This window comes from Cydia strobilella, chromosome 1 (assembly GCF_947568885.1).
Source record: "Cydia strobilella chromosome 1, ilCydStro3.1, whole genome shotgun sequence".
In the NCBI taxonomy this organism is placed as follows: domain Eukaryota; kingdom Metazoa; phylum Arthropoda; class Insecta; order Lepidoptera; family Tortricidae; genus Cydia; species Cydia strobilella.
In genome coordinates, this window is record NC_086041.1 from 16619978 (window position 1) to 16645129 (window position 25152).

Sequence of the window (25152 nt, forward strand, 5' to 3'; positions counted from 1 at the left end):
TTCTCCATAGATACGTAATCATGGACGAGTCTTGGGTACATCACTATGATCCCGAAACTAAAATTCAAAGTAAGCAGTGGAAACACAGTGGTTCTCCGCCACCACGTAAATTTAAAGTGGCATCGTCTGCAGGAAAGGTTATGCTGTCTGTATTCTGGGATGCTTAAGAAATAATCCTGGCTGACTATTTGAAAAAGGGAGAGACTATTACAGGGGCCTATTATGCAAACTTAATTCTAAAATTGCGAGAGGCTATTAAAGAGAAACACCGGGGCAAGTTGACAAGTGGCGTACTCTTCCACCAAGACAATGCTACCGTCCATACGTCCTGTGTCGCTAAGGCTGCCATACACCAAGCAGGCTTCGAATTGGTGGAGCACCCACCGTATTCGCCTGACTTGGCCCCCAGCGGCTACAGGCTATTCCCAAAATTAAAGGAATTTTTACGTGGAATTTTTTTTTTGGATAATCAAGAGGTGCTATTCAACGTGGCAATGCGGCCAGCCTTCTGGGCACACTGCCCAACGACGGACGTGTTTTATTTATAGAGCCTTTGTTTTAAATTTATTTATAGTTTGTATTATTATTATTTTAAGGTTATTTATAGTTTATTGTTCTATGTTTATTTAATTGTGTAGTCTCTTTGAATAAAAAAACCTATTAGACATTAAATGAATACTACAGCGAATGGGGTTTTAAAGTTAGGTTCTTATTTGGTTTATTCATATAAATAAAGTAAAAAGTTTGACGTTTAAAATAACATTTGCACTCCGTGGGCAATTGGGCATAAGATAAAATCGCTTGTACTACTCGTCACTTTTTTTAGAACGAAAAAGTAAACAAATTAAAAGTATGAGGCAAATGCGCTTATATTGATACTTTAATGAACAAATTATTGTAATATTCCAAAAAAATAAACTATTTACTATTATACAAATAGCTCCCGTTTAGCCTACTCGTATTGCTTGTGACGGAAGGGTAACTACGGAACCCTACATTGAGTATGGCCCGACATGCTCTTGGCCAGTTTTTATTCAATAAGGATCCTGACATGTGATTAACCTTTTATGATTCTGTTTAACGGAATTGAAACATCCGCTTATATAGCTTTGAGTCATAAGACTTCACGATCACGATGGACTTGTCAACTCGCGACGCGGGCTTGGCACACCATTTAGGGCCACATGCACAATTCCACTAACCCGGGGTTAGTCGGTTAACCTTGGAGTTACCATGGTTACCAGTACAATTTGACACTGGGTTAACGGAATCGCTTTTTAACTCCGGGTTAGTCGGATGGTGCAAGTGGGCTGGAACATATTTGATGGCACAAATAGACAGGGCAAATTTACTGTACAAGCGAGCGACAGCGAAAGTACCGATTTGGTAGTAATGGTAAGTGATTACCTTACCGTGTGTTCACTTGCCTACCGGATTATACAAGAAGGATGCTCATTATTACCTGAAGTCGCGATTGGCAAGATTCGTGTCGGTTGCGGTGTGTTTCTACCTATTGGTAGGTACCTAGGTATATACAGTAAGCAAAACAATTAGCTTAGTATAAACCTTAAAATTCCATAAGAAACGTTAGATTTCTTATAGTGATGTTAAATATAATTCTGAACGCACAAGTTGAGTCGATGCAATTTCAAAACGCATCGTTGACATTTCATACGTCGGAACAGAAATGTCAACATAGTCAACAAAATTTTTACTTAAAAACACTTCTCACCGACTCACGTAAAAACAAGAATTTCCAGTGTTTTCTGTTATAATATCGTACAAAAATTAGTGATTCCAGTGATGAAGATGATGCCTGTGGATGTTTTGTGTTACACACGGGTGCAAATGTATTTTACTTCTCGTGTGTTGAAACACTCGCGGGTAAAATACAACTTTGCACCCTTGTATAACAAATAACTATTCCTGTATTCTAGCAATATGCCCATATACTAAGTTTCAAGTCCCGCACTTGATAAAATTTTGATCTCCATACAAACTTTCAACCCCTTTTTCACCACCTAAGGCGATGAATTTTCAAAAACGCTGAAATCAGTTTTCTTGTATTCTAATAATATATCTTTTTACCAAGTTTCAAATTGCTAGCTTAAAATAAAACTTGAACCCCATACAAACTTTCATCCCCTTTTTAACCTCCTTAGTTAATTTTTCAAAATCGCTTCTTATCTCTTGTACACTAGGTACATAAATGCAACCTGGTATGCAAATTTAAACCTTCTATCGTTTGTAGTTTCGGCTCTGCGTTGATGAATCAGTCAGTGAGTCAGTCGGTCAGGACACGTGCATCATCACTTGTCTTCATCATTACATATTACATATTATAAACCAAAGTCGCTTTCCGCTGTCTGTATGTCTGTCCCTATGTATGCTTAGATCTTTAAAACTACGCAACGGATTTTGATGCGGTTTTTTCAATAGATAGTGTGATTCAAGAGGAAGGTTTATATGGATAATTTGTAATGGTTTTGTGTAAATTAGCTGAACTACCCGTGCGAAGCCGGGGCGGGTCGCTAGTTTATATATATGTATAGATTACAGATTGTGGTAGTGGCGCCCCCTACGCAGAGTTTCGCGTAATATTCCCTATTGACACGTGTTGCCCTTGGACTAAAGCGACACAAACACGACACGAGACACGATATGCGCCCGCGTCGAACCGACACGTGCTCGTGAATCACGGTTACTTCTAGTAAACACACTTACATTGTTGATGTTGTCGCAATTCATGATTAGTATACTAATTAATTAAAAATATGAGTATCTTTATGTGTTCTTAAAGTCAATAGCGCAATAATCGTGGTAAATATAAGCAGAGGTACAAGAGTGGCTATAAATATTAAGTAGTTTGTTTTAATAAATCTCTATTATTATATCAGTGATTCAGCAACTAAGATCCTGTTTACCTACTTTACTGTGTTGACTACTTACGTCTAAGAGGCAAATTCAAACTTAAATTGTGACATCAAAATGATATCAGTTGGGCGTGGATTTTGCTCGTATGTTTTCGTACAAGTATTGGCGCGAGCGAGACGCTGACTGACTTGGCGCTATACTCATATTTGTGTATCTTTTGCAGATATTTTGCCGTTTGAGTATGAGTAGATCATGCGTTTAGTGGAGGCCGTAAATTATAATAGTAAAAATATATTCCCTTATGCATTACTAGCTGTGCCCGCGGCTTCGCCTGCGTGGAAGTCGGTCTGTGTCAGTATGCGGCTAATTCACCCCTAATTTATCTCCCTGTCCCCTGGAGACGGAACTTAAAGTAAAGTTGACAGATGGATACGCTAGAGGACTGTAGTCAAGATAAAATATTTTACAATTAGGTACCTACCACCAAAGATAGATATAACTCCGTAATAGATGGATACAGTCTAAGGAAAAAAGTGCCTCGAAAATCACGAAAATTTGATTCTCGATCAGATGTCGCTACTACCTTTTGCCTCGTATAGAGGGCGTTGACGGTTTCGTTTGTTATTATTTAACAATTTTAACGCATATCAGTGAAAGAACATGGGTCAAAATAATAAAAATAATTAATGCAAATAAAAAAAAACATTTATCCATATTTAAATACATTTTATCGTATTTTTATAAATCTTCATTTTTAGTTTTAAAGCGTGTCGATAGATGGCAGTGAATTTATTGTGGTTACAAAATTTACTATGACAGTACCGCTCTATAATATTATATCCTCTTTGCTACCACTAAATAAAATTACACTCCAAAATCAATATTTTTTTTGCCCTTATTCAAATTTTTGACGTGATTTAAACGGCATAGAGTAGTAGGTGTATATCGAACGATACAGTACCATTTTTGTATTTTTACGTCCTATCCAAATCGGGTACACTACATAATTCCGAAAATTTTTATTCCGAATTTTATCATTCCGATTTTTAAATGCTCGACCCATCAAAATTCCGACTGTCATAATTACGAATGATGAAATCACGAAGATTTATATTTCCCAAAAACCCAAAAAGCCGAATTTTGTAAATTCCGAACTACATAATTCCGACTATAACAATTCCGAACACATCGGCAAACACCGAATTTAACATTTACGGTTTTCAAAATCATGATTTCGGAATTGCCCTTATTCCGAATTAACGTGATTCCTATTTTAAATATCCCAATTTTTAAATTTCCACTTTTCTGGCAACAGTTCGTTTTCTTGGGGGTCGCAGTTCTAACCTAACCTAACCCACTTTTCTGGCAACAGTTCGTTTTCTTGGGGGTCGCAATTCTAACCTAACCTAACCTACTTCTGGCAACAGTTCGTTTTCTTGGGGGTCGCAGTTCTAACTTTTTTTTTTTACCCAGGGGGAATCCGTTATGGATCGCACCGGCCCGGGAGAAGCCTAAGGTGGGTATGTCCGACTCCCACGGCCTAAACCCCCTGGGGTGTTCCGCCGCGCGCTTTGTGGGCGGGTTTTCGGGAACGTGACTTTAGACCTCCGATACCCCGCCGGCGTTGCCCTCGCGGGCTCGTCTTTTGGGACTGCTCCAGCAGCCTACTCCGCTGGCACTTGAGGGCCTTCCAGCTCAGAACCTCTTCAGGCGAGTGATGGAACTCCCGGCCCATCACCCGCAGGTCCCAGTTAAGGCGGCATCATTCGGGCTGCGTAGGCCCTTCGCCGCCGGCCTGGCCTCCTACGGCGCTGAGGGAGCTTTCTGCAGCCTCTTTTTGTGTCAGGACGGTGACACTAAAGGTGGCTACTGCCGCCCATACCACCTCACTGCTGACCATGCGGCGTATTAGCGCCGGCAGTGAGAGGTCTCCTCCCACAGCTGCGGACAGGATAGCGCGAGGCTCCGCCCACGCAGGGCACTCTTCGCGCGTGTGTTGGGCCGTATCTACGGCTCCTCCGTTGCAGTGGTGGCACGCCGTCGTCGGCTCTCTTCCTAACCTCTCACATAGGTACCAACCGAAGCAGCCGTGCCCCGTTAGGAGCTGTGAGAGATGGAAGGAGGGTGCGCCGTGCTTGCGTTCGATCCATTCCTTAAGAACAGGCCGCACAGCGGCCACTAGGTCCCGGCTAGCACCCGGGATTTCCATACGCTCTGACCTCTGCTGGTAGAGGGCGTCTCGCGCCTCTTCACGCCACTGGCGGACCTTACGTGGGGCGGGCCAGTTCTCCTCCTTCCTTGCTTCCAGCACTCGCCAATAAACCGCGGACTGAACCTTAGCTTCAAGTTTCCATGGCGGGTTCCCGGCTAGGAGGCCAGCTGCTGCGTGCGAGTTGTCGCGGTACGCTCGAGCCACCCTGAGAGCTATGGCCCGCTGCGGACGGCGCAACAGGGCCGCACCCCGAGAGCTCAGGGTACCCGCCCATATTGGCGCCCCGTAGAGCGCCATTGAGCGCACCACACTCAAATATAGCCTCCTGCAGGCTCCTCCTGGTCCGCCTAGATTAGGGAGGATCCGTCCAAGGGCTCCGGCTGCAGCCAGCAATTTTGGAGCCAGGCGCTGGAAGTGCTCCTCAAACTTCCACCTGCCGTCGAGAACGAGTCCCAGGTACTTCATCGTCGACCCGGCGGCGATGAAAGTTCCTCCCACAGTTATCTGTGTCCCATCCGGTGGTTTATTTCGAGACCCGTGGAAAACCAGAACCTCGGATTTATGCAGGGCCACTTCTAAGCCTACAGCACGGATCCTGTGGACCACCAGTGCCACCCCTGCTGTGGCTAGGTAAGCGGCCTCCCTGTGGGTCCTGCTACGACGGGCCGACACGAGAGTGTCATCAGCGTAACATGTGATACTGACCCCCTGCAGAGTGGCCCCGCGTAGGACCCAGTCGTACCCAATGTTCCACAGGAGCGGCCCCAGCACTGAACCCTGTGGAACACCGCACGACATCTCCCGTCTCCCCCAGCCATCCTTTGTGGAAAATATCACAACGCGGCCTGCAAAATAATACGCCACTATTTTCTGCAAGTACTCGGGCACGTTGTGGTATTTTAGAGCCGCCTTAATTGTTTCCCAGGGCAGGGTGTTGAAGGCGTTGGAGATGTCTAGTGACACACACATCGCAACCCCACCCTGAGAGACCTCCTCCTCGGCTAAGTCCCTAACTCGGGCAATCGCGTCCAGCGTGGAGCGCAGTGGGCGGAAGCCATATTGGCAGTCACTCAGACCCGGCTGCAGGCTCCTGGCGAGACGACTTGCGATTATACGCTCGAAGAGCTTACTGGTTTCGTCGAGGAACACTATTGGGCGGTAGGCCGATGGCTGATCAGGTAGGCGCCCATCCTTCCGGAGGAGCACCAACTTGCCTGTTTTCCACCTATCGGGGAACCGCCCATGAGTCAGGCAAGAGGTGAAAAGGCCTCTGACTCCTTCTTCCAGCTCGGCGAGTGCTACTACCAATGCACGACCAGGTATGCCGTCTGGTCCTCGCAGTTCTAACCTAACCTAACCCACTTCTAGCAACAGTTCGGGTTCGCAGGTTCGCAGTTCTGTCTAATTTATTTATGCCGAATTTTTATGCCAAAAATATTTTATGCCGAATTTAACATGACGCGGCACGACAGGTACCTGTAATAATTACTAAAACGTGAGTCTTCATTTGAATATCACGGATTTCATTTTTCCGATCTTGTAAAAAACCGAATTTCTGAATACCGAAATATTTTATTTCCGATCGGACAATGATTTTTCGGAATTTAGGAATTGGGAAAAAAAATATTTTTTGAAAAGTGTAAAATCTGAACTTTAAGCTTTCTGTCAAGTGACAATCGGATTTTAAGTTTTCGGAAATAGCACATTCGTGATTTTATTCCATCGTGTTTTTAAAAATCGTAATTTTGATATTTCGAACTTATAAATAATCGAGATTATGAGAGTCGTGGTTATAAAAATCGGAAAAACGTATTTCGGAATATTTGGGTGTTCCCATCAAAATCATGTCATCCAAATTGGTTTTCGGAGTGGGAAACGTGACCATTATTAAGAGGAAAGGGCACGGCCGCTTCTCCATGCAAACGCAGTCTCCATTTTTGGATAAAAACTTCCCTATGTTCTTCCACGGGACTCAAACTATCTCTATACCAAATTTTATCTAAATCGGTTTTTTTCATATTTTTTGTGTTTTCACTCGGGAATAGTGTCATTTTGATATCATAAATGAATTCGGCATACCCGATTTATACAAAAACGATACCTAACTTGGCCTAGTAGCTAAAATGATATAGTTATCAAGATAAAGTTTTTAACCCCTTTTTCACCACCATGGGGGATGAATTTTTAAAAACGCTGAAAGTAATTTTCTTGCTTTTTAATATAATAACGTTTTGCAGTTTTAAGTTCCTAGCTTAAAAATAAAATTTGCACCCCAAGACAAACTTTCATCTCCTTTTCAACCCCCTGAGGGGTTAAATTTCCAAAAACGTCAAAATTAGTTTTTTAAAGCATTTGTAATGGATTCAAACTTTCAACCCCCTTTTAACCCTGTTAGGGGACGAATTCTTGAAAACGCTAAAATCACTTTTCCTGTATTATAAAAATATGCCCATTATACAAAGTTTCAAGTAACGCACTCAAAAAAAAATTGATCTCCATACAAACTTTCAACCTCTATTTCACCTCCTTAGGGGATGAATTTTCAAAAACGCTGAAATTAGTTTTCTTGTATTTCAATAATATATCTTCTTACGAAGTTTCAAATTGCTAGCTTAAAATTAATTTTGAACCCCATACAAACTTTCATCCAATTTTTAACCCCCTTAGGGGTAAAATTTCTCAAATGTTTATACCCTATAACCTGGCCGTGGATTTTTTCGACAGATTAGTAAAGTTTGCATCAAAATCCGTTCAGCCGTTTTCATTTGATGCGCGGTCAAATAAACAGACAAACAGATAAACAGACAAACAGATAAACAGACAAAAATTCTAAAAACTGTTGGAATGTGTTCTGTTATCGATTCTAAGTATCCACAGCCAATTTTTTTTCGAATATCTTCCATGTACAGACTTTCGACCCTCTTCCGCTTTATTATATGTATAGATAGATAGATAGATACTTTACAAGCCTCAATTAGTTAATTTGTGTTTTATCTGTTTCTTACAAATAAATACCTAAGTCAAATCGACAGATTAAGATTTATAGCTAAAGCTTGATATATACTATATTGAGGCGTACAGTGCGTTTATTTTATACAGTATTTTTTTTATCCGTAATAAATAAACATAAATAATGTCATTAATAGTTATTTACTTACTGCTGTGGCGCGACGACCCGAAGTGGATCTTGGCCTCCGACACCAAAGACCGCCATGCTACTCTGTCCAAAGCCGAAGAGAGACGAAAGTGGAGAGACGAAGTGCATTAATAGTTAACTTAAATAATTAAAGTACCTACTATTACCTACACTTGGCATTGATACATTATGGGGATGTTACAATACATTTAAAAAATACCTAAGAACTAAAAATTATCTATAAAAAAAAAACCTTAACTATAAATAAAACTAAAGTAACTTATAAAAAACTACTCGAATAACCCACCTACAGTACTACTACAACTACAACTGTGTTATTTTTCGAAGTTCGAAGTTTTCTCAAACATTACGTGGGAATATCATCATTATATTACAAGCGCGCCACAACCAAATCAGCGCTTTGCTTTTTTTAGTGGTTAACGGCTATGTATGATGAACTCCTGTGGACGTCAGCTGCCGCTCCGTTGATGGATTGAGGAATGGCAGCCACCGAAACACGCAAAAAATTGTCATCGCCTCCCGCTTGATACTTTGTCAGATGATGGTTTAGATGCTATTGTGAATAAAAAAATGGTCCGCCGGTTGAACCTCGGTGGACCGTCAGCTGGTCACATGAACATTTATAAAAAATATTTTCAGTCATCGCATCCCATTTCATACGCGGTGGAAAGACCGTCAGCTATTAAAACATTATTGTTAGTTTAAAAATAATTTTAATTGATTTAGCCGTTTAGTAACATAACATACACAAAAACTTCAAAAACTTAGAGGGCTCATTATCCGACGATATGGAGGTGCTAGCTAAGTACTTCAAGATATGGCGACTAATACCCAGCACTAGCAAAACAGAGGTATCCTGTTTCCATCTGCTCAATCAATGTGCCAAACAGGAGCTCAAGGTGCACTTTGAAGGATCCACGTTGATACATAATTCTTCCCCAAAATACCTGGGAATCACTCTCGATCGATCTCTGACGTATAAGCAACACCTAACCGGCACAGCTCGAAAACTCCAGACCCGAAACAACATTCTCCAGAAATTAAGCTGGACTTCTTGGGGAGCAAGTGCCGATGTCCTGAGAACTTCTGCTCTGTCCTTGGTGTACTCCACGGCTGAATATTGCGCACCGGCATGGTTGGGCAGTGCCCACACCACCAGAGTAGACGTTGACTTGAATAGGGCCATGCGACTCATCTCCGGTACGCTACTCTCAACCCCTTCCCACTGGCTGCCAGTGCTTTCTCGGATCGCTCCGCCAGACTTGAGAAGGAAAGAGGCCCTGATGCGAGAAGCGGCACGGATCCAAAAGAACCCAACCCTACCAATTCGGGCGGAGTTTCTGAGCCCAACCAACTGTCGCTTAAAATCCAGGAATGCCTCCTACAGTATCTTTAAGGGTCTGGTCGATAGTTGTTTCAACCTGAAGCGTGAGTGGTCACAGTCGTGGAACTCATTGATCTCTTCTTACTCGTGTAGAGGGATCAAACTTCTTAAACTAAATTTTTGTCTGCCAATGTTTTGCCACTTCTAGCCCTCGGGGTGTGGCCCTCAGGAGATCTTCCTCAGTGCACATCGTTGAGCACAGAGAACACTGTCTCATGTGTATTGTTGTTTGGGTTACTCCACACTCGCAGAATGTATCACCTTGTCGCCCAATTCCCCCTCTCAGAAGATTATCTTTTGACCGACCAACTCCCGTTCTAAGTCTGTTAAGGGCTTTCCATACTGCCCACTTTTCCTTTCCCCCTGGAGGCAGGTGTTCCGCAGCTGGTATTCGTAACGATGTCTCGCTGAGTTGCAGGTTCCATGATTTGAGGCGAGTCTCTTGGGGGGTTTGGTGGTGTAGAGCTGAATTTGTAACGAAGCTCTTCCGGGACTTAAGCCTTGCAGCAACTGGTTTGTGGTCGTGCAGTGGGTGACGCGGGTCGCGTAATTGTTTTTCTCGCTCCACAGCCACGGCTACGCCTCTGCGTATGTCCGGCGGTGCAATTCCACTCAGTTGGTATAGGTGGTCACGTTTGGTGGGTTTTAGGCATCCAGTTATTAGGCGGCAGGACTCGTTGAGAGCTATGTCAACCTGGGCAGCATGTGTAGAATTATTCCAAACTGAGCATGCATATTCCGCAGCAGAGAAGCTGAGTGCGAGAGCCGTTGTGCGTAGGGTATGTGGGGTTGCCCCCCACGTGGTCCCGGTGATGCGTCGCAAGATGTTGTTCCTCGCCGCCACTTTTTGCTTGGTGTTGAGGCAGTGAGTTTTGTAGGTCAGTGAACGGTCCAGCGTCACCCCTAAGTATTTGGGGGCGGCAGTGTTTTCCAGCCGGCTGCCTTCCCAAACGATGTTCAGCTGACCTCATTGATGGCGGGGAAGCTGGGCTCCGAAATAATCCCAGGTGCCATAATCAAAGGGTCCGACCTCCCAAGACGGCACTGGTGCAACCTTAACAGACTTCGCACTGGCCACGGTCGCTGTGCTTACTACAGACACCGCTGTGGATGGGTGGAATCCCCGGCTTGCAGTTGTGGCGAGACTGCACAAACAATCAAACACATAATAGAGGATTGCCCCATAACGTGCTATGCCAATGGACCTCCTGATCGTCCTTAGCGACGAGGCCACCGAGTGGCTGATTGGACTCAATTTGTATTTATAACTGTTTTCTGTTTATCATACTATGCCATACGATTAAATAAATAACCAAACATAGCCGCAAAATGGCCCGTTTTATTATTTTCACCTCAGCAGCTCGAACAAGCCTACTTTCCTCACTCCAGGGAGTGAAACAATGTAGCTTTTTAATTTAGTGAAGGCCATGAACTGCCACTTCATACTTTTATTATGGTATCGTATGGTATCGTATGGTGTCGTATGGTATCGTATGGTGTCGTATGGTATCGTATGGTGTCGTATGGTATCGTATGGTATCGTATCGTATCGTATCGTATCGTGTCGTGTCGTGTCGTGTCGTGTCGTGTCGTGTTGTGTCATGTCGTGTCGTGTCGTATCGTATCGTATCGTATCGTATCGAATCGTATCGTATCGTATCGTATGGTATGGTATGGTATGGTATTATATTACATATTAAATTACATTTTTTTCTGTTTATTCTGTGTAATTCGAAATACGTTTTAACCTTTAATATGTTCTCACTACTGAGGTGAAAAATTATGTGTGCAACACGAGAGCAAAGTTATTTTACATCATCATCATGTCAGCCGATAGACGTCCACTGCTGGACATAGGCCTCCCCCAAGGCTCGCCACTCCGACCGATCCTGTGCCGCTCGCAACCACCGAATTCCCGCGACCTTCACCAGGTCGTCGCTCCATCTCGTTGGAGGCCTACCGGCAGTTCGTCTTCCGGTACGCGGACGCCACTCCAGAACCTTCCGGCCCCACCGGCCATCAGTTCTGCGAGCAATGTGCCCCGCCCACTGCCACTTAAGGTTTGCAATTCTGCGAGCTATGTCGGTGACCCTAGTTCTACTGCGGATATCATCATTTCTGACTCTATCACGCAGAGAAACCCCGAGCATAGCTCTCTCCATTGCCCTTTGCGTGACCTTGAGCCTTCTTATGAGGCCCGTCGTTAGCGCCCACGTCTCAGATCCGTATGTCATCACTGGCAACACACACTGGTCAAGACACTGCGGCAATTTGGACGAAAAGATACTGAGGAGCTTCCCGAACGCTGCCCAACCGAGTCGGATTCGACGAGTGACCTCTTTCTCGAAGTTGGACCTACCTAACTGGACTGTTTGTCCTAGGTATACATAATCGTCAACAACTTCGAGCGCAGAGCCTCCGATTAATACGGGAGTTGGCACAACATGGACGTTATGTGATAACTAACATGAATTTAACATAACCAAACTTAAAAATATATTAATATTAAAAATAAACTAAATTATAAACTAAATTGTTCCAGTGAGTGCCCGGAGCAAAGGTCCCTAGTTTTTTTCATAGTTCGTTCGATCTTGTAGTGCTATGTTACAAAGTCACTGACTTATATTTATAATGTGGTGCATATTAAATTAAGACTTGGAACTTATCGCATCTTCCTGACCTCGTAATGATACACTTCAGTAGGTGCCTTGTGTAAGTAATATGTGGTTAGTCGCTCGTAATATGAGTTGAGCTCAGATACAATATATAGTAACTGGTGTTTTAACTAGGTACATTAGAAAGAATGCCATTGAAGAATGAAAATAGGCAATTATTAGACAATCCTAGCATTCCTTGCTCATTTGCAAGTTTTTTATGAATAAATCACTAAATCACTAGATTTATTTTAATTTATCAGACCTGTTTTTTGTCGGAAGCTTTGTTTTATATTTAACCAATTATTTAACGTAAATGTCCCAATGCTGGACACCCTCCCAACAATCTTAATTTCAAGCAATTAGGTAATCGCGGGGTGAATTATTGGAGACAAATATTTTACGAGAACCGTTTTATATCCTGCTATATCGTTCTGATCGGTTTACCACACTTATCAGAGAAATAATCAAGTACCTATGTAGTAATTATAGGTAAGTAACTCACACGAATTTAAAACAATTTGTATTAATTAGTAAGCATATTTACCTTTGCTATCGACATGAGTATACATACATAATTAAGAGTACGAAATGTGAAAAGGCCTTTTCATATCTCATGCTATGAAAGTGGGTCGTTGACTCGTTATTATAAAAAGTGGGCAGGAAGTGATACGTTTCTTCTCTAGTGCAGAAAAGTGGTGTACTCCACTACGTCCCCATCCCACGAGCAACTGGTTGGAATCAAAATGGAAAAATCGTGTCTTTATTTTCCCGCCTGGAACAATTGGTAATTGTTCTCATTTTACTAATCCCGCATTGAATCTTTTTTTTAAATCAAAAATGATGTAAGTAAATAAATTATTAAAACAAATTATTCTTGATTTCTTTTGTTGAATACTATTTACTCGATTTCGTAAGGTGGGAACCAAAAGGAATACACCAAAAATATTTTTTTAAACCTTACACTTGCGTAAATGAGCAGACAGAATCTTATACTGCCACAGTAAACTTTTGTATGACATTAAATGGGTTTTTAATGTTATTTAGCACTATATTCATGAAAATAAAATAGAATAAGTATAAGATAAAAATTGTTTATTTTATTAATTAAATTGTTATTTAATATTTAAATTCTTTAAAATACTTTTATTATGTTGGCTGAATGAGTAATGCCATTGACTATTGGGAGTTATACCTAGCTACAACAAAAAAGTAAAAAAATAAAAAGTAAGAGGCAATCCCGCGAGCCCATCCATTAGATGCATCATCTTTACGTGCATTCTTATTAATCTTATTATATTGTTACCGGCCAACTACAGCATCTATAGTTGGTCAAGCAAAACTGGCCAGTAGAATAAGGCGCGAAATTCAAATTTTCTATGAGACGGTAATTAACCCTTCGCGCCTACATTTTTTAAATTTGCCGCTTAATTTGCTGACGGAAATTGCTTGACAGAGTATATCTAGTACATTGGTAGATTCCTAAAGGTTGATTCATTCATAAGAATTAGCGCGAGATTTGTACTGAACCATGGAGACTGTATAAAGGAGCCAAATCTCTATGTATGAAAAGTGTCCATCAAAAAACAGTAATTAGGCGGCGCCACCATACACCGAAATACTACCAAAAACAACCTACGTAGTTTGGTCGGGTTATTTGTTGCCTTATTATGGTTCATGTTATACTCATGTCCCAGAGCCTAACTAGCGCCACCGGAGAGATTAGGAACTATTATTTAAAGCTTAACGCGGTCACTTTTACAACAATTCTGCCATAAGAGATTGCGATCCTTTCTATACCATCCATATACTGAACATTACACAACTGTCAACATTATTATTGACATGATTAAGTCACCTAGATACTTTACTTATCAGAGAAAATACTTTTTTCGTATTTAATATGATGTAAATAGGCATAGTAAAGCCTGACCAGAAATATATGATCACGCGCCATGTTGCGGAATTTCACTGGAACTATTTTTTTCATACTATACTGAAATGTCACTCTATACGTGAGAATAACAGCGTCCGCTTGACAATGATCATATTTCTGGTCAGGCTTTACCTACTTATAGTTATTGGAGTAAGTATTATATTTTTCCACCTGTATGGCTACCATCAGTTTGACACAGACATAAACGCCATCGAGAACGTAATGACTGTCTATGCATCTCGCTCGCACTAATATGCGAGTACGAGCGAGATGCATAGAAAGTAAATTACGTTCTCGATGGCGTTTATGTCAGTGCCAAACTGATGGTAACCGTACTGTACATAATGTAGGGCTTGACAGGCGCGTGTCGATATCAGATTTTTGTCGATTTAGTCAGCACGGGCGAGGCAGCTTCATGTGAAAACCAATATAACGTGACCTCAAAATCCGTAACAACTATGCGTAATTTTATTCAAGAACGCTTTTATACTGGTTAGAGTCCTCCACGCGTCAGTGTCACTGTCAGCACACTGTTTAGTTTAGACGTCATTGCCGTCATTAAAAAGATTATATTGGTGTAAAATTATATTGGTTATTCATATCTTATTGTATAGTCCTCCTCATCGATTTCGATGACGGCGACCTCAGCAATTATGGATTACTCCTATTATGGGCCCGAATGTGGCAGACCAGCGGGCTTAGCACGGTAGCATTTTTATCGCCTGTCACCATGCCTGTCACGTTCTAACAAGTATGTAAGTGCGAAAGTGACAGGTATAGTGACAGATGATAAAAATGCAACCATGCTGACACCGCAGGCCGAACTTGGTCTAGCAGGTGTTACAGTAGAGTTGGCCAGTCACGTTATACGTATGCGTATTATTATTGTAAGTAGTAGGTAAAGTGTAAAATTATCCTGTAAAGTGTATTATGTATCTCTCTCTAATAAATCTGTACCTACATTTTTTTTATAAACATATTCATTTTTCCTTGTTTATTTTGGGACATGCCAAATTATATTGTAAAAAAAAAAAAATTGTATTACAGGATATTTTTTAGGGTTCCGTACCCAAAGGGTAAAAACGGGACCCTATTACTAAGACTCCGCTGTCCGTCTGTCGGTACGTCTGTCTGTCTGTCACCAGGCTGTATCTCGTGATCTGTGATAGCTAGACAGCTGAAATTTTCACAGATGATGTATTTCGGTTGCCGCTATAACAACAAATACTAAAAACAGAATAAAATAGAGATTTAAGTGGGCCTCCCATACAACAAACATGATTTTTGACCGAAGTTAAGCAACGTCGGGCGGGGTCAGTACTTGGATGGGTGACCGTTTTTATAGTTAATGGTACGGAACCCTTCGTGTGTGAGTCCGACTCGCACTTGGCCGGTTTTTTTAATTTGTTATTTTAACTTACTCGTAATTAGCTAATTAGTCATGAAATATTTCAGGAGGCGTGAGCGATGCGCGGGCGCACGCCGCGCTGGCGTTGCGTGTTCGCGATCGTGTGCGCGCTGCTCGCTGCCGCCGGCATCGCCATCTCGCTCACCTGGGGCCGGGTCTTCGACTCCGTGGTGGCGCGAGTGAGTAATATGTTACAGGAGAAACTGCTGCTGGCATAGCCGTCTTGCCCTTCTGTGCTCTTCTGGGGCCGGGTCTTCGAGTTTGCGCTGGCGCGAATGAGTAGGTAGACGTTTTAGGAGGTTTGAGTGCTGCGTGTTCGCAGCTGTGTGACTCGCTGTCCTGGGGCTCTCTAGGGTCGATAAAATTAATAAAGGCGTCTAGGAAACGCATCGCACATATCGAAGCCCGTTCTTTATCAGCGGAGGGTGCTAACAGTGCTAACTCGCCCTTTATTTGCGATTATGACCGTTAATTATGTTCCTTACTTTGACTGTTACGGTTTGACGAATTATTCATGATCATGATAATGACACCAGATAATACTAAGATATTAAATAAAAAAATAATTATTATAAAAACACAAAAAATCCGACTGCACACTAAAAAGAGGAAAACAAGCCCCACAAGAAATATTGTTTAATCAAATGCTAAAACCAAGCTATGGAATACCGTTTAAACAATATAAAATGCACTATGAAATGTGTCCGTAATCGATAGTTAAATAAATAAAAACTTATTCTAAATACTAACTAAATATAATTTATAAATGTTGATGGTAAGTATCGCAGGCGGGGATTTTATATTGTTTAAACGGTATTCCATAGCTTGGTTTTGGCATTTGATTAAACAATATTTCTTGTGCCTTGTTTTCCTCTTTTTAGTGTGCAGTCGGGTTTTTTGTTTTTTTTATAATAATTAAATTTTTATTTATAACTTTTTAGTTAAAAAAAAGAACAAGTTATTACTTTATAATTTCGCTTCGGACGAGGAAATATCGAAAAAAATCACTTAGAAAAGTCGACCGTCAACGACGTGTGCCCTCTGCCCTCATGCGTGTGCCCGCGTTCGGGTTGTAGACTCGAGAATACCCCCCTCCGTACCGCACCGCGCGCCACAAGGCAGGCCACGCCCTTCTTTGCCCGCTACCAGACCGCTACGCGAGAAGTGCGCGGGAGTTGCAGAACAAGTTATTTGCTCATTGCTTGCTGACGCGTGGGTGGCTTGCATTTACGAAGAATTAACATATTCCTGTAGGAATTTCGGGGTAAAATGTATCCTATGATACTCCCGTGATCAAGACGAATCTAATGATACCTCATAAGTAAGTAAGTGAACGTAAAGAAAATATTATCTCTGTATCCCGTAGGAATTTCGGGATAAAATGTATCCTATGACACTCCCGTGATCAAGACGAATCTAACATCTAACGATACCTCATACATCCAAAACCATCGAGCCGTTTAGGCTACAGGAGGCCACAAAGAAACAGACAGACATACATACATACATACTTACATACACTCTAAAAACATTACTCTCCTCCTTTAGCAGTCGGGTAAATATACGAAACACAGTTGTAAAATAAAAAGGCCAAAACTGCGCCGCGTGTCATTCAAGGGCGCATGCGATGCGGGAAGCCCTACAAGCCGTTCTAATCTCCACACGAGACACGGGACGGGGCTAACGAAGTGCTATTAACTTGATGGGTCACGTGTTCCCGTGCTTCATTACCATATTGCCCTTCACAAGCAATTCAAGCAAGCATTTATAGCAAACTCTTAAAGGTTTTTTACTAGAGACCCTTAAAAGGCTGAATTTTATCAATTGACCCTCATCAACAATTATTCCCAAGAGGCTCTCAAAGTACTTCAGCTTAAAAATTATTTTATTAATCATCGACTAACACTGATCTAGTTGACAAAGTTACCAGGATGCGTAGTCAACATGCTAATCGTTGTAGCTCCGCAACGAACGAAACGCAACTGTCACTGTCGCACTAATATGAAAGAATGATAGAGAGACACAAAGCCATTCGTTTTCGTAGCGCAAGCGATTGGCGAAGCACCCAGATTAATGCAGATTAAGTAAGTACTCGCTTAAAGGTCAAATCAACGTCTTATCACTCTTATCTCAATAATAGGTACAGGGTTCGTATCCCACTGAACTACGTACAGTCAATCTGTAGTACTTCATTAGCTCAATTGCTTGTTCACCTTTCCAGCCTTCAAGGACCATGTTCGGGTCCCTAGAGCACACGCCGGCTGTGTCCAATATTAAGTAATGGGTGAAATACCTTGAATCTCGGGAGGCAATAACTAAAAGACACGGTCAAGGTAAGCACGCTACGTGTAGCGACCATGTACACACTTTTCAGTGACATTTCGTATCCATTCTTGCAAAAATGTAATATACAGAGATTGGCATACTATCTTTATTAATTGATGCGGGCGTTTGAACTTCATCGGTGGTGGTCCGAGTACCAGACCACCAAAGGAGTATTCAAGTCAATTTCCACCGCGCCATAAAGACGAATAGGGTAGTTGATAATTTTTTAATGGTATATCAGTCGATCAGGTTTGTTTTCAAATGTCTGTATGGGACTCATTATCTTAAAGCAATACAAAATTCACAAATGACGGTCAAAGTCTGGCATCGCCACTTTTAAGCAAACGCTCTAACACTAATGGCAATACATCGTGACGTCACTGTGTCACTTTGCTGAAGCTGCTTTGCTTAGAAGTCGCTTTGCTTAGAAGCCATTCCGATGTATGGAAAACAAGGAAATTGCGATTTTATGAAATGTTGCGTTTATGTTTAATGTTGCCATACAATATTTTTTTAAATAAAATGTAAGGAATCAAATGGTACCGTTATTTTTTTCTATTTGAAAGTTAAAAAAGTTTTTTTTTCGAAACTGAGGTCTTGTATTTTTAGGGTTCCGTACCCAAAGGGTAAAAACGAGTCCCTATTACTAAGACTCCGCTGTCCATGTGTCCGTCTGTCTGTCACCAGGATCTCATGAACCGTGATAGATAGACAGTTGAAATTTTCACAGATGATGTATTTCTGTTGCCGCTATAACAACAAATACTAAAAAGTACGGAACCCTCGGTGCGCGAGTCCGACTCGCACTTGGCCGGTTTTTTTATTATTCCCATATATTTTTGAAGTTTCCAATTTATTGTAATAAATTTATTACAATTTTCTATCTATTAAACTAAGTTAGATATAAAATTCAACATGTGTCAACTACCCTATTGCTGATTGACATGTACCTCATTCTTAAAAATCGACTCAGTAGTTTCGATCACACACCCACAAAAACGCATATGTAGCATATCGACTGCTAGCCGAGCAAAAATTTGCTCAGAGCCTTGAGCTCTATCGATTCGATTACATCTTACAAAATATTGATTTTTACGAGTACAAACTTTTGCGTGCTACCACTGTTGTTATAATAATTATGAATTAGTAGATACCGTTGCTCTCCAGTAAGGAACAAAACAAAATGTTACCTACACTTTTGACACGGCTCTTATTAAAAAATGCACTCATAGTAATTAAGTAGGACTCGGTCAAAAGTGCGAATTAATAATCCCAATAACACAGCACCTTGACTTCAATTTGTTTAATAAAACCGGGATAAGCTGCCAGTTGGTTGGGTCAAACGATCTGTTGATCCAACCAACCAGATGTCCATTGTCCAATCATATTGATGATTGATTGATGATTTGCGCAATTGACGGTCATGCGCATGATCGTTGATTGACGCTTTCTATCAATTTCTATCCACCAAGTGGCCGCTGGTAAAAAGTTGATTGGTGTTATACACTTTAAATATTTCTTTTGTCATTAGAACAGAAGCAAAAACACTGTGATGATAACTGCTGCGCCTGCGAGTGCGTCTTTTTAGGGTTCCGTACCAAAAGGCTAAAAACGGGACCCTATTACTAAGACTCCGCTGTCCGTCTGTCCGTCTGTTTGTCTGTCTGTCACCAGGCTGTATCTCATGAACCGTGATAGCTAGACAGTTGAAATTTTCACAGATGATGTATTTCTGTTGCCGCTATAACAACAAATAGTAAAAACAGAATAATATAAATATTTAAATGGGGCTCCCATACAACAAACGTGATTTTTTTGCTGTTTTTTCCGTAATGGTACGGAACCCTCCGTGCGCGAGTCCGACTCGCACTTGGCCGGTTTTTTTTTTGTTTAAATTTGACTACCCATATGTATTTAGCTTAGTTCTACCATTCTCTTGTTTTGCCGTAAAACGGTTTTCCCTTATTGTTTGATATTAATGAAACGAAGTTTCTTTAGCGACAGCAGTGTATAGTCGAAGAAATATTATTTGCAGCGATGAATGTTATCGCTAATGGCTCTTAAAACAAAGGGTAATATAATTTTTAAGAAAAAAAAACCGACTTCAATGGGGGATGCCGTTGAAAGGTTACTTATTGTTGATGGTGCACTCCAGACAATGAAATGAAAAAGACAGCATCTTATGCCTAACTAAAATGAGGTAAAACCACTCACGTTTCTAGTAGCATTTCGTTTCTATAAGGATCATAGTTCTAACCTAACCTAACCCAATGTTCTGATAGCATTTCGTTTCTGTAAGGGTCACAGTCTAACCTAACCTAACCCACTTTTCTGATAGCAGTTCGGTTCTGTGAGGATCGCAGTTCAAAAAAAAGTCCAGGTCCAAGTTTGGGTCTGGGTCCATAACGAAGAGAATAAATCGCCAAACGTGAACTATGTGTCGTTGAAGAGTTCCATTCTGATCATCATCAGCAGTTCCACTTCATCAAATGTCACTTTTTTTTTTGTAAAAGCTGGATTTGTTGATGAAAATACAAAAATACTAATATTGATACCCGAGTAAGCGAAATATTCCAAAATTGTTTGAAAAGTGGAATCTTGAGCCTTGCGAGTGTTTCAAAGGAAGTGGGGTTAAACAAATTTTGCCACCGAGTGAAACACTAAATTTTTCACCACACCAACTCGAGAAAAATACTAACTGTAAAACGTCAAACAAAATCAAATCCAAATGAACGTTTTTTAATTTTTATCATTCAAAATCACCATTTAAAAGTCAATTCTACCAGCCAACATAAGGTAAAAACTCAAAATTTGCATGTAATTACTTTGCCACTCTTGTGGATAAAATGCAACTTTCTCATCAGTTTTTGAACAATCACGAGAGTCTTTACGAGCTGGTGTGGTAAAAATTAAAATAATGGTGTCTACATAGCATATACTATTGAAATGGTTCTAGATGTAGGTAGGTAGTCTATTGTGTGACTTGGTTTCAGCAAGTGGCCTTGGTGCCTGGGTCCCGATCGTTCCGCGAGTGGGAGGCACCGTCTGTGCCACTCTTCATGGACGTGTACCTCTTCAACTGGACCAATTCGGACAATTTCCCGGATGAAAAGCCTAACTTGGTGCAGTTGGGTAAGCTTGTGCGTCGTACGTCGTATAGTCAAAATATTAAATAACGACACGGACAAAGTTTCAAAAATGTGCGTACACGACCTTATTGTCCATACTTTAAGGTAGTGTGTATATATTTTGGGCATTATGTTCGTTTCCACATTTCATTCGTTGGCTGTACCAAGGTCTTAATAAAAAGTAAGTAAGTAGGTAGGCAAACCTTAGCTTATCGGTGATAGGTACTTGGTAATTCGGTGATACTGCGTTACACAGATCTCACCATGAGGAAATGCAAGCTATAAAATCGATGGCAGATGTCAGCTTTGATGCTTGCAATCGGGTTGGCAGCTATTTAATTGCTTATTTTTCACCATTGTGAGCTCAGCGTAAGATAATAACGCAGTATCACCGAATTACCAAGTATCACCGATAAGCCAAGGTTTGCCCTATAACAAGATTAACTAGTTGAGGAGGACCCTTAATATCTATAGGGATTCCAACGTTATATTCTAATTTATATCATGTGTAATTTTATTGAAATCATTACACGTATTATGTACCTATTACTTAAAAATTATGTAATTGTTCCTCATAGTGAAATTTCCATACCGCGTTTTTACCCTTAATGCGGTGAGATTAGGAATGAAAGTTTGCATAAAATAATTTCCATGCATTAAAATGATTAAAGCTTATGTGTACCGTTGTAATTTTCAGGTCCATACCGCTTTAAAGAGCACCGGCAGCATGTGAACGTGACGTGGCACGCGAACAACGGCTCGGTGTCCTACCGCACCCTACGCACCTGGCACTTCCACCCCTCCAGCAACGGCAGCCTCCACGACAACGTCACCATGCTTAACATCATAGCGGCAGTAAGGGAACCCCTAACTTCAACTCAACAATGGCCTGACTCAAATACTGGGCTGGGCCTGCTTATTGTAAAATGAACAATTGAACATCTAAAGCCGGATAGGTTTTACCTATGGGTTCAAACGTTTTGTAAAAAACACATACATATGAAATTTCCTTACAACAAGCTACGACGTAGCACTTCATAATCTAGCTATCTATTAGTATATTGTAAGGTAGTCTATTTTGCTAACAAGAGTTGTAATTGTAACTAATAAATAACTTTCACTGCTTCAGTATGATCTGTTTAAGATACGAGTATAAAAATAAAACAGTAGAATAGGTACGTGATAAACAATGTGTTTGTTGAAAACAAGAATTCCGCTAATAAGTTTCAAACGATTTGTAATTATTTGCCACGGATTAACTCGGACTGCCGTCTACTTATTGATGTCAACGACTTTGTATAGCTACCTATTTACATGTTTATATACACGTTTGACATGTGTGTGAATATGTTAATACATTGAATTGCCGCGGCTTCTGGGATGCTCAGAGGGAGGCGTTATTTGATATCCGTGTCGTAGTCATCGACGCTCCCTCTTATATCTCACGTCCGGTAGCATCCGTCCTAAAATCCGCCGAAAAAAAAGATAATACTCGAACGCCTGTGAAAAGCGTCACGCAACTTTCACTCCCCTCGTCACATCCGTCGATGGAGTCTTCGCTCCGAAAATGTCCACCTTCATCAAACATCTCGGTGAAGCCATCACTGACCGGTGGGACAGATCCCTTAGTGTAGTAATGGGCTGGCTAGGATCCAACATTATGATTTCGATAATCCGAGCCACTAGCATGTGTATCCGTAGGACATGGCACAGATTCAAATCCATCCAACATTTCTTCGGTTTCAATAATGCCGGCGGTGCTGCCCTACCCTACCCAACCCGTCTCGTCTACTTCTACCCTGCACTGGCGTCGTGTTCTTGTTGTTGGTTATTTCTGTTTTTTATAATTTAAATTTTTTGAAATAATACATTGAATTTGGTATTTACTGAAAAGAAAAAGTTTTGATCCTGTACTTTTGCGTAACCTTTAACAAGCGGACTGAATATCGTTAACATTCTCGTCATCCTGATATGACTGTTACGTAAAAGGATAACGAGCGGCTAGCTTTGGGCTCATCTTCGCTTTTAATACAATTATGAACTGCCTTTGAACGGTAAGCTTTCAATGTTATTAGTGGGCACGAATACCAAGACCTTTCAGATTGTAACTTTTGTTCCCCTGGGGCAGGTACGAATACGAAATATAACATAACACACGTAACGTGTGTAACATGTAATATTGTTTCAATATTCCTACTAACATGTAATAACGTAAACGAAATTTATTAGTTTTATGAATTCCAAAAAGGTGCATATGGCTGCAACCCCACACATGAATTGCTCACCCCTGCTTATTTATAAATATCTGGGAGACCGAGCTTTGCTCGGAAAATATATAAAAACTCAAAAATGTGCGTTTTCCCAGAGATAAGACCTAGCTAGATCAATTTTTCGCCCCAGAAAACCCCATATAGCAAATTTCATCGAAATCGTTAGAACTGTTTCCGAAATTACCGAAATATGTATACATATACAAGAATTGCTTGTTTAAAGGTATAGGTATAAGATATCAATTAGTGGTATAAATAATCAAGTAATAAACGGTCAATAATAATTACGGCTTCAATTTAAAAAAAAATTAATGGGAAAACAGGCGCAGAACCATTAAATTACTTTAAGGTAGGTTACCGGTCCTTTTCAATTCCAGTCAGCAATCTACAGCGCTCGAGGCTGGGGCTTCTTAGAGCAGAAGATGCTGTCCATGTCGCTGGCCATGTTCGGGCAGCACATGGTGGTGTCGAAGCCGGCTCGGGAGCTGCTGTTCGAGGGCTACGAGGACGCGCTCCTGGACGTGGCCAAGACCTTGCCGGCCAGCGCGACCGGCGGCGCCCCGCCTGTTGACAGATTTGGACTGTTCTACGAAGTATGTATGTGTTTTTCTCTTAAATTGAAATAGCGTTTTGTAAGTTTGTGTTAATCGTTAAGCAGCATTGACTCAAGGGCATAGACACGCAATGCCAGTACATAGACACGTTTTGAATAGGGGAACAATTTTCATAGGGCTCATATTAAGGGGATTATGATATGAGTCTAGAATTCGAGCGTAATGGGCGAGCCGAAGCACATAAGCCGAGCGATATACAGAGGTATATGAACGAGGAAGGTGCAATAATTTGTTATAGAAGTTTACAAATAAAAACATCATGCACGTACATATGACTTATAAAGTAAGACGCTAGGATTATTTTCAATAATCAAGTTGGTAACACAGTTTCACTCAAATATAAGTAAATATCTTTAACCGACGTTAGTAACTACATGTCGCCGTCTATTATGTTGTTTTCAGAGGAATAACTCAATTACAACCGATGGCTACATGGAAGTGTCCACAGGGGTGGATAGCGGCACTCTACCAGGTCAGGTGCTGCGGTGGAACTACCAGGACTATCTACCATACTACACTGGGGAGTGCGCCAAGGTATCTACTACTACTACTACAAGAAGTCATAATATGTAAGACCTGAACAAGATGAAAGGAAAATACGATTAAACTATCGAACTTTCATTACACTGATTTAAGGATGATTCACGCTTGAACGGCTCGGGTCCGGTTCGAGGCAACCGACACTTCAATTTCTATGACAGGCGACCGGTGATCACGTGATGCTTTCTATAGAAAACAAGATGCCTCGGCCCGGGCCGCTCTAACGTGTCATCCTTTAAACTTTCACGATTTTCACACATTATTATACTTTAACGGGACTTAATCGATAAAAAATGTGCGCGAAGCCATTGAAATAACAAAACATTGCATTTTGAATCGTGATGCGATGGTTTTATGATCTCATCCACATAGAATGTAAGCGTTAAGTGTTGTGTGTCGATCGAGTGACATCCGTTCCGTTTTGTCACTCGGTGCAGTGAATGGAGAATTAATCTTGAAACGCGTTTAACCACCATTATGAAGTCAACGGCCTGTAGTCCACGTGCTACTTGTAAAGTCCAACTATCGCTTTACAAGAGCTAAAAAAATCACCGTACACTGTCTTGTACTAAACGTCAAATTTTAGTCGTATTTAAAGCTCCTAATACCTACCTTGTCACTGGCGAAATGGTCCCACTGGACTGAAGCCA

General features: G+C 41.2%; 1 protein-coding gene across 2 annotated transcripts in view; it reads left to right on the top strand.

Annotated features, from left to right (window-relative positions):
• Positions 1-25152, top strand: part of LOC134746185 (protein peste) — a 55075-nt gene that overhangs the window by 12378 nt on the left and 17545 nt on the right. The window contains exons 2-6 of one of the 2 annotated variants that reach the window (XM_063680509.1): positions 15676-15804; positions 20944-21082; positions 21776-21933; positions 23726-23941; positions 24365-24496. In XM_063680509.1, coding sequence (XP_063536579.1) covers positions 15685-15804; positions 20944-21082; positions 21776-21933; positions 23726-23941; positions 24365-24496 — 765 coding nt within the window. In that variant the 5' untranslated portion in view covers positions 15676-15684. Of the gene's footprint in view, positions 1-15672; positions 15805-20943; positions 21083-21775; positions 21934-23725; positions 23942-24364; positions 24497-25152 lie in introns of both variants that reach the window. The other variant, XM_063680517.1, reaches the window with a different exon arrangement.